The sequence below is a fragment of the Squalius cephalus genome (assembly GCF_949319135.1).
Source record: "Squalius cephalus genome assembly, chromosome: 7".
Classification (NCBI taxonomy): domain Eukaryota; kingdom Metazoa; phylum Chordata; class Actinopteri; order Cypriniformes; family Leuciscidae; genus Squalius; species Squalius cephalus.
Genome location: NC_137128.1, coordinates 23,347,342 through 23,357,839, shown reverse-complemented (window position 1 = coordinate 23,357,839; position 10,498 = coordinate 23,347,342). Strand labels below are relative to the sequence as shown.

At 36.9% G+C, this 10,498-nt stretch overlaps 1 protein-coding gene across 1 annotated transcript in view; it reads right to left on the bottom strand.

Moving 5' to 3' along the window:
- Nucleotides 1-1,710: 1,710 nt before the first annotated feature.
- LOC307161810 (serotransferrin-like) overlaps nucleotides 1,711-10,498 on the bottom strand; it is a gene marked incomplete at its 5' end in the record, with an annotated part of 34,529 nt that continues 25,741 nt past the window's right edge. The window contains 12 exons of the mRNA XM_079876753.1: nucleotides 1,711-1,920; nucleotides 2,152-2,339; nucleotides 2,443-2,510; nucleotides 2,615-2,771; nucleotides 2,885-3,051; nucleotides 3,103-3,127; nucleotides 3,237-3,344; nucleotides 4,616-4,760; nucleotides 4,930-5,090; nucleotides 5,220-5,275; nucleotides 5,361-5,496; nucleotides 7,368-7,465. Of these exons, the coding sequence (XP_079732879.1) occupies nucleotides 1,726-1,920; nucleotides 2,152-2,339; nucleotides 2,443-2,510; nucleotides 2,615-2,771; nucleotides 2,885-3,051; nucleotides 3,103-3,127; nucleotides 3,237-3,344; nucleotides 4,616-4,760; nucleotides 4,930-5,090; nucleotides 5,220-5,275; nucleotides 5,361-5,496; nucleotides 7,368-7,465 (1,504 nt within the window). The 3' untranslated portion in view covers nucleotides 1,711-1,725. The remainder of the gene's footprint in view (nucleotides 1,921-2,151; nucleotides 2,340-2,442; nucleotides 2,511-2,614; nucleotides 2,772-2,884; nucleotides 3,052-3,102; nucleotides 3,128-3,236; nucleotides 3,345-4,615; nucleotides 4,761-4,929; nucleotides 5,091-5,219; nucleotides 5,276-5,360; nucleotides 5,497-7,367; nucleotides 7,466-10,498) is intronic.

Here is a 10,498-nt window from a genome sequence, read left to right as displayed (position 1 = left end):
AGAAATATGAATAAATTAGTAAAAGAATGAAGGAAAGTCACCATCACACAATAAACAAATGCATATACAGTACAAGTCTTTATAAGTCACTTTATTCACAAGTCAGCTTTATTCAAAATACAATCATGTATGTAGGCTACAGGCGCTGAACCCCACATCCTTCTGCCATCTCAACACAGCGGTTCCCATTTTGCGGCTTTATTCTGATGAATCAGCTGACCGCCAGATGTTGTTGCGTGATGTGTTGTGCTTCACAATCTGAGGCAATACAATAAGGGCCAGTCCAGTAGAGTGATGGTGGAGCTCATAAGGGCAGGTGGAGTGATGGAGGGTCTAGTCCATGGCACTATTTCCAGGATTCAGCTCTGGGCTCTTAATCCTCAGTGCTCACACCAGTCTGCAGACATTTCAGATCCTACAAAAATGCACAAACATAACACAAAAGCAGTCATTTTAACAGCACAATGTCATTTGATTTCAGTATTAGAGAAGACAAAAACATTTTTCACGAATGCTGCCATCATCTTTCCTTGCAGGTCCTGCTCCACCACAAAAGCCGTGCAGCAAATGCACAGAAATCAAGATTCTGAAATAGCTCTGTTTGAAATTACAATAATTAAAATAAACTACAACTTAATATTTAAATAGATTTTGTTATTCATTTCTGTAGTATACTCACTTCAAAGCCTTTGATGGCAGCATTCAGCTTCATGAGCCACTCTCCTCTGGATAAACACACATCTGTTCATCTGACCCTGTAACATCCAGAAAATATTCACATTACCTCTGTGATTTATGAGCTCAACACTAAATTTACATGTTGAGGTTGTTTTAACGTTTTATCCAACATAAATGTTCCTCAATTCATCAACAGTACTAATTGGACAAATAAAATAAATAACTTATGTTTAGTTACTTTATAGATTTGTTCTACATAATAGCACACATTCATCACTCAGATGTCTATTTCATGTTGTGATGTGCTCTTCTGCAATACTTATTGAAGATTTTCCTGTCAGATGTAAATAAACATTTGAAATAAGCGTCTTTAAGATGTATATGGTTTATCTAAATCCACGTTAGAGACGTACGTGTCCTTACTGGAGCTCACCTGTTAGCTATGCATAATAAAACATGTTTTTACAGCAAAATCACAACTATACTATACCATCTAACGTCTTTACACCTTCAACAATTTACTCTACAGTAGTTCAACACATGCAATTTTAACACAAGGAACCGTGTTTAGTCACATTTGAAAACACCCGCCTCGCTGATCTCCGCGATGTTTGATAATAATGTGTCCTCTTGCGTGGCCTCCTGGGATAGAAAAGTGTCCATCGGATGAGCACTCGAAAATCACCTAGGTCCTAGGTAATTCTCGCCTACTCTTTTATGAATACTAAGGATTCATACGCACTTTTTTGCTCGCCTACTGCTTTTCCCCTACTATATAGGGAAGTATGCGGTTTCGAACGCAGCCCAAGTCTTAACACTTAGGAACCTTTATGAATCACACTTATTCTTAAGTCTAGCAATAAGAGTAAAATGACGTCATTCTTAAAATTTTGACCGGCTTGAGACTAAAATTTTACTCTGAGTGGCTTTATACATACGGCTCCAGATCTGTGAAGAAAAACATTAGAATAAATAACTAAGTGGGCATCATTTCATAAGTCAAAAGCAACAAGACACAGCTATAAAATCTTCACATTTTTAACAAAATCATTGTAGGAAATCATAGACATATTCTATACCTGGTGCACCCTGGCCAGTCTCGAAGGTCTTTTCAATCATGTCCATGTACGGTTTAGTCAGGAATTCCTCCAGAGATTTAGTAGATTTTTGAAGGCATTTAGTGGAATCAGAGAAAAGGAGGTTTCTTTCACCCTCTGACTTGAACAGGCTGTTTGAAGATGTCTAAAACATGGGGGAGAGAGTTTAATGATAAGACAACATTTCAAAACGGGTCTAGTAACACAAAAGATGCTGCTTTAAATACAAGTACATAAAACGTGAACAGGACCGGAGATTTGCATGACATCTCCTACCTGTGCTAGTTTCAACATCACAAAAGATAAAATGCAGAATCTGTGAAAGAGGAAAAATGAGATCCACAGGAAAATCTACACAGAACTGCAATGAACTCACTTGAGCCTCCTCCAGAATGGACACCACATCATCGCGTACATCTTCCCGAGTGACCACAGCATGAGCCGGCACACTGGCAAGGTTACATTCAACAAATTCAGAGTATTTGAATGTTTTGTCAGGTGATCCAGGGCAGATCAGTTCAAATTCATCTGACTTCAGATGCTTAGCCCATTCTGGCCCTTTACCTAAAAAGATATAGAGAAGGAACCAGACCAGAAAAATACATATTTAAAAATGTGACACTATGAAAAGTGTGAAGCTTTATTAATCGACGTAAACCACACTAACCATCTGTGTAATCCCCAACAATAGTGTGCTTGATAAAAGCAACATCACCAGCTTTTTCTGCAAGACACCTACAAGAGGAGTGAGATTATGGTGTATTTAGATTATGGATTGGAGTCAGCATACAGATCTAAAAAACATATTTCCCTTTCCATTCTAGTCTACGGTCCATTACCTGAAAGCCCCATCAAAGCCATAATAGATCTCTGCAGAAGAGGCTTTGCACTTGCTCTCATCTCCAACTTTATCCACAACTCCACTTCCTTTACACAGTTCACACATGTTTGATGCAGGATCAGCACCAGGAGCGCAGCCTTTACTGAAGAATGTGTCTGAGAGATAAAGACAAAATATGTTATTTTATGCAATCACATGAACTAAATCTGAAAGAATCAATAGAAAACTTGAAGTAACCAGCTGAGAATACACACTCAGTGATACTCACATAGGGTACAGCCAGGTGTTCTGCCACATATGACTGAATCTGGGACTTTCCAAGCATTTTGGTTCAGGCCAGTGTGGCAGGACTTTCTCCCTCGCAGTTTACTCCACGTTACACCCGAGTCCTTACGCACAACCGCCACAACATGGTAACTTGAGGTCTCTGTGCAACTGATGAGAAAATGCAGACTAGAGCTTCACAAAAGTGGAAGTATGTAATACTTGCCTCCACTATCGGGACAGTTTTCTGCAAGGAAGGAGAGAATAACATTTTAGATTTCATCAAACATGTAAATTCTGACTAATAGGTTTCTTATGAATTGATTCATGAAATATGAGGTAGTGTTCATTCTTACGTTGAATATACTGCTCAACCATGACTGGAACTAGACCGCACTTTCCAGCAATATATACCTGGCCACCATCAGCTGCAAAGGCATCTGCTTCTCTGCGCTTTAGTGAAAATAAGACAGAATATTAACCTACAGGTGGACAGCATGTAAAGATGATTGACATCAACAAGTACATGTCAAGAACTACAAACTCAAGGCCCCAAAAGTGCTTGACACCTAAGTCAGCCTTAAAATGGGGAATCTGCAAACACATGATGCTAGAGCATTTCTCAGAACTCACTTTTTAGTGTGTGTGCAGATAGTACACAGAGTTCACACAAAAAATGTGGTAACACTTTATATTACAGTGTCATTGTTATATAATTACATATAGTTACTATAGTAAGAACTATAAATTATGCATAATTACATGCAACTAACCCTAAACCAAATCAAACCATAATCCTAACCTTATAATAAGTACTTAAATGTTTAATTACAGTGTAACAAAGACATACCAAAAATCCTAAATAAAATAGATTTTTAGCATTTAAAGGGTTAGTTCACCCCAAAATGAACATTTTGTCATCATTTACTCACCCTCATGTCGTTCAAAATTCGTAAGACTTTAGTTAATCTTTGAAACATAAATTTAGATATTTTAATGAAATCTGAGAGATTTATCTCCCTCCATTGACAGCCTATGCAACTACCACTTTGATGATTCAAATAGTTCATAAAAAGATCATGAAACTAGTCAATATGAATCGAGCTGTTTAGTCAATTTTCTGAAGGGACACGATCACTTTAGATGATGAATAGATTTAATTTAGGCTTTCATTCACATATAAACATTCATCAACTCACGCATCATCTGTGGTAAACAGAAGCTCAAGCATGTTCGCTTGACGTGTGAGAACCAATGAGGTTCATTCTCGGGTGTTACGCAGCACGTTTGAGCTTCTGCAAGAACCAATGAGGTTCATTCTCACATGTCAATCAAGTACATTTGAGCTTGTTTATGTTCGCTGATCAATGTCTATATGTGAATAAAAGCCTAAATTCAATCTGTTCATCATAAGCGATCGTGTCTCTTCAGAAAAAAATCATATGGATTAGTTTTTAAATCTCTTTATGAACTTTTTGAAGTGTCAAAGTGTCAGTTGCGTAGCTGTCAATGGATGGACAGAAATCTCTCAGATTTCATTAAAAACACCTTCATTTGTGTTCTGAAGATGAACGAAAGGTTTAAAACGACATGAGAGTGAGTAATCCCTTTAATGAATGCTAAATAATTAAAATAAATGTTGTTTAATGCATGTTTATGTGTGGCTTCATTGTCCCAATACTTTTTTCAGGGACACTGTATACATTCACATGTATTTTTGGTATAATTGTGTCACCTTTAAGGGCACGCATGGCCTCATAATCTTGTTTCAGGTAGAGGAAGGAGTCTGTGCTCTTTGGGAGCTCCTCCAGGCCAGATGCAGAGTCTGAGAATATCAGGTCTTCACCCCCAAAAGCATCAGAAGAGAAAAGATCTGAATCCTGTTGAACACAACAAGAGGCTTTCATTGTCTCCTGAATTACAGGGTGAGATATCTAGATTTAGATCAATATTTCTCACTTTCTTAAAACAATGTCAGTCTTTCTTTAGTAATAATGTAGTATGGTGAAATTAAAAGTTATTGATGCAGCATCTGTTGCAATGACATACCGGAACCTGTGTAATGGCTTTATAAATGCGCTGTGAATCAGCATCCTTGTGGGCGATGACAGCACGGGGAGGCTCTTTGCCGAGGTGACAGTCCTTGTACTGCTCAACATCTTTCCTAGTGCCGTCCATGCACAACAGCTGGTAGTCCTGTCTCTCACTCACTTAGGATTTCAGATTAGACAAGAAAATCAGCAACCTTGGAATCATAACCTCCTGCAACAATTCTAATATCTTTAACAGTTTTGTGACAGTCGATCATATTTTAGATTTTGCCAAAAGATATCACTGACCTGGGATTCCACCTTGGCAAATAAAGGCAACATCTCCATCACCCTTTTTCATGCACCTGGAAAGGATGCATGAGTTATATTTTTGTTTATACAGAGAGAAGACAATGGAAATATGAGTGTATTAGTGTGGAAGGCTCATACTGAAGGGCTCCTGAATCTCCATAGCAATGTTCACTCTGTGAGCAGCTGCAGTCACCCTGGCAAGCTGAGCACAGGTTTGGGTATACGGCTTTTGATATTCCAGGAACACAACTGCGCAAGAAGAACTGTGACACAGCTAGAGAACACAAAAAAGTGCCCCATTATTCAGTTATACATCAATTACAAAACAATTCACATAACCAAAAATCACACTTAACCTCAAAGGTCATGTACAAGTAAGCTGGTCAGTATCCCATTTTTAACGAGATGTTTATATTTTCAGTTTTCATTTTAGTTTGTTTTAACAATTTTGTTGTATGCTTTTGTAAAAAAAAAAAAAAAAAAAAAAAAAAAATTCTAGCTTTAATTAAAATGTATTTCACTTTTAGTTTTAGTAATTTTAGTACTTCAACTTTTTTTATTTAATGTTTATATTTTATTTTTAGCGTTATTATCCCAGCTTATCATACGACTACTCGCCAAATAAAGGCTATTGTTATAATACATACAATAGATATTAGACTCAAGATGTCAGTTTTGTGAAACGAGAGTCTGTGGTGTGATACGAGAGACACATACAGTAAGTGCTGCTGGTTTCAGTTGCGTGATGAGTGCAGAGCCGTTAATGAGAGTTGCGACACTCTTTGATCTCGCCGCCACGCGGTCACGTGGTTCATGTACAGTCAGACACAGTTTAGCTGGCGCGCTAACTTTACTGCTTCTGGAATTACAAATAAGAAAGTTTGGACGTTTTTAAAGGATCTTCAAAGTGAGTCATGGGAGTTCATGTAACACAAGGGTGGCGCTGCCAATAAAGCACCTAAGCTAGGGTTTGATTTATTTTCTCCCCTACCACATTCATATTAATTTATAATCTGTTTTTGTTCACACTATAAATAAATGACGGATCCCTGCTTTGTATTTTATATTTGAATGTGGAATGTGTTAAGCGCGGACAGTGTTTATTCCTGATTAAGGTTCTGCAAGAACCAGTGTGAAAGAGGTTCTGCAGTAACATTCTAGTTTGGTCCCCTAAAGGTTCCTGTAATGTTACTAAAGTTTCTGAAAACATTCAGTAAATGTGATGGAAGGAAGGACCCAAAAAATAACCTCTTGTTCCCTAAAGGTCCTGAAAACGTTATGGGAATGTGGTAGACTTGGGAACGTCCTATAGTAATGGTCCCCTAACAGGGCTGGACTGGGACAAAAAATCGGCCCGGGCATTTTGGCCCAGACTGGCTCACTATATGATCATAAACACCACCCATCTTTGCACACCCTTAAATATATGCATCTCCTATTCCTTAAAACCACTAATGCCAGGTAATGAGTGAGTAGAGGAACAAGTGAGAGTTAACAGATGAAATAAGTAAAAATTTGACATTTATTAATACAGTTGAACTATACTCCACAGTGATGAATCCTAAAACAAGCTATAAGCTGCATTGACATAGCAATACCAGTGTTTCTCACAGGATTTTTGGTAAAACTGTGGTGGGTGACCTTCCTCGGTCCTTCTAGGGGAGGTTGGGGGCAGGCTCCCCCGTAAGAAAATTTTGTGCATTTTAATGTTAAATTCATCAATCTTGTGCACTTTGAGAGTTCAAAATTAAAAGCTCCAACCCATATTCAGTGTGCAAATTAAACAAAGAAAAATGTAAACCTCTTATAGTTACATTACACTACATAATAATAGTTATAACATTAATCGTATGACAGTAATAGCCATATTTTGTAAAACAAATGCACTAAAAAATAAAGGAAACTTTCATAATTAGTTTTGTACCAATTTCTATACTTAAAAGAGATAAGCACATGATCTTTTATTTTGACGCAAACTGCATCAAGCTTTTATTTTGGCGGAAAACATGGTTTACAAACGCGTCTCGTTAAATTTCTAGTGAATTGCGGTAATCGTCAACTATGCAGATATGGAAATCATCTGTAACTGGGTTATGGGTTCCTACACTCATGGCCTAAGTGTTTTGAAAGTATAGTTCTGCTTACCGTGGACTCTACACTCTCTCATATCTCTCCTGATCACGTCATTGACAGTGGGGACGTCCTGGGAACGTAAAATTTCTAGCGGGGATTGTTGAACAATCCTATCCAAAAAACAATGCAACAATTCTGGTGGATTTTGGATAGGCTATTGTAATCCAAAAATCTTACACATTGTGCCTTTAATTGGTGTTTTAACGAATTTGTTGTTAAGTGATGGTTCAATGAGGTAGGCCTAATCTACAGAAAATGATACTTATTATGGCTTCAGTCTTGTAAACAATGTACTGAGGGACTAATGGAGTGAACTTTGTTTATGTGTCTATTGTAAATTTAGAGAGCGTTTTAAGAAGGCAGACTTGCAGTGCTTAAGAAAATGTGACTTCAATAACAGAAAGAAAACCACACGAGTTTTGAACAACATGAAGGTGAGTATAAAATACCAGAATTTTATTTTTATTTCGGGAGCTGTTCTGTCAGTAGGAGTTCTTGATCACCAGAGGTCACTGTCACTTTAGTTTTAGCTCAATGTCTTGGAGTGACAGCTTTTCTCTGGCTTTGGCTCAATTCTCAGAATAAGATTTTTTTCTCTCAAAACAATATAAGTTCAGATCTCTGAACAGTTAGTTTCTTGTTCATCAACATCTGTCAGACATGCATGTTTGTATATTCCATAAATATCTGACATGAAATGTTTGTAATGTCTGCTAAACTTATGGTCTGCCGTTGTAATGAATAGGAATTACAGTTTGGACATACTGTATATGGAGTTTGTCAAGCACAATCACTACCATTTTTAAACATGGAGGAACGTCAAATCCCTAAATTTAAAACCCTGTATAAATACATTTGTATTATTCAGTACATTTATTTTTGTAGAAATGTATTACATGTAAACTGGAAATTCACTGTTGCTTGTTGTGGAAGAGCAATAGGAAGATGTGCAAGAATAAATGGTGGTGTTAGTGTTATGAGAAGACATAAAGGAGTGTGTAAAAATGAACAAGCAACTGTGAATTTTCAATTTACACATACATTTCTGTAAAAATAAATGTACATTAATTTTCTGATTATGTACTACAGTATTGAATTTTCCTAGTACATTTTTTCCTACTGTTGAAACCTGTAGACAAAACTGGCATTCATGTTTTGAAAGTACATAGTATATACTTGAAGAATAACAAATTTTAAGAATCTATTTCAAACATGAATGATTCTGCTAAGCAAAGTTGCAATTCCTGTTTCTCACCTTTTGTCTTTAATGGCTCTTGGACCCCCAGCTCCAGACCTTGAATAGTTAGGCTGATTGGATTAGCATATATGCGTTTGAATAGTTATGCTGATTGGGTCTGTTTCTCTTGAGCAAGCCAGATAACTTGCCTAACCAGTTTTCACTTGATCCCTACATTTGCATGCTTTGTTTGGATTTGTCTCCACCTTTTTCAGTCCCTCCTCCCTGTAAATGTATAAAAAACTATACTGTATAGAACTAAGTTAGATTGTTGGATGACTGCAGCAACGCTCAGCGAAGTCCTCAATAAAGAATAACTTCTGCTTGAACAATATCCCAACATCTCCTGGTCTTGCTTTGATGAAGGAATAAAAGTTTCCAACATACTATAACAAATATTTCCATGGTGAAAAAACCTCTAAACATTTTGACCAGGGTGGCTCACATGATTGGCCAATTTATTGACACAATAATAGGTTTTTGAAGAATGGATTAAATGTTTTGGGTGAGTAACTACATTTTGCAGACATGCAAGAGTTTTGATGTTCAAGCAAACAGTTGTGAGACATTTACACTTACAGCTCAGAGAATGTTAAGGCACTATTGTTTCTTAAAAAATGTGCACAAGTGATTGAGTAAAACTGTAACCAACCCCCTGTTAATAATTATGGTATTTTTTTGTGTGTTCATAGTTCATATTTCTCATTGTTTATTCTGATTTTACATTTATTCCCAATTTTAGATATGATTTATAAGATGTTGATCTGTAAAAAAGTATTTTGAATGTCACAGCATGTGGCCATATGGTCATAATAATATAACCATACAAACCATGCCATATGATCTCGTTTCTCTAGTATTGATTATTCCCGCCCCTACCTGTGCTGCCAGCTCACATATTTACCCACTGTGCTCCCACTACCCACATGCTGACAGCACAGTTTTCCAGGCAAAGATCACAGAAATATGTCTACTATGATCATTTCTACTATGTGGGTTGCAGTTCTTTATCTAGGGAACCGCAGTGAACACCATTCCCTTATAATCGATAGCCTACTTGGAAATGAACCCACAATCTGCATTAGTGGCCAAGATGCTTCACTTTTAGATTACTATCACCAACACCATAAATAATAAAACCTGAGGCAATAATGTACATTTTTATATTACTCTGAATTTCTATTGCACATTTTCATGTTATTCTATTACTTTATTAACATTTTGCTAATGAGTTAAAATAATATTCAGAATGTTTCTCTACATGGGTCATGATTTTTTTCTCAGGGTAACACATAGGAAAGTACTAAATTGAAGGGGTGGTTGAATATGATTTAACTTTTTTAACTTTAGTTGGTGTGTAATGTTGCTGTTTGAGTATTAAACAACATCTGCAAAGAAAATATCTGGCTAAGAAATAGATAAACATAGTAAATTTCCACACATATACAGATAGACTGAATCATATCTCCATCGATTATGCAGCTGACACTCGGACCCTGAAGTTAGGCACGTGACCTTCCAGGTCGCAGGTTTGGGTTGCTGGGTGCCAACATGTCCCGAACAACAACTCAGTCAATCTCCAATAATGCCAGTGGTTCCTTAACCTGTAACCAAGAAGACTAACACACACACGACACACAGCTTTAACTATAAACAGGAGAGTATTCTCAAAACATCAAAATAATGCGTTCTTTCTCTCAAGGAGAACAACACTTTAACTGGAAAGTAAGGCTTTAACAAAGAAATGGTTCCTTAAACTATTGGCTTCAATGACCCCTATATGTTTTAACACGTTGAAGACCTTTCTCAAACACAAAACATCTCCCTGTTTCATTTCTGGAAGCCAGGCTAAATAAGCAAGCACTGTTACTGCATTCAGATATCAAATACTGACATTAGAGAATAC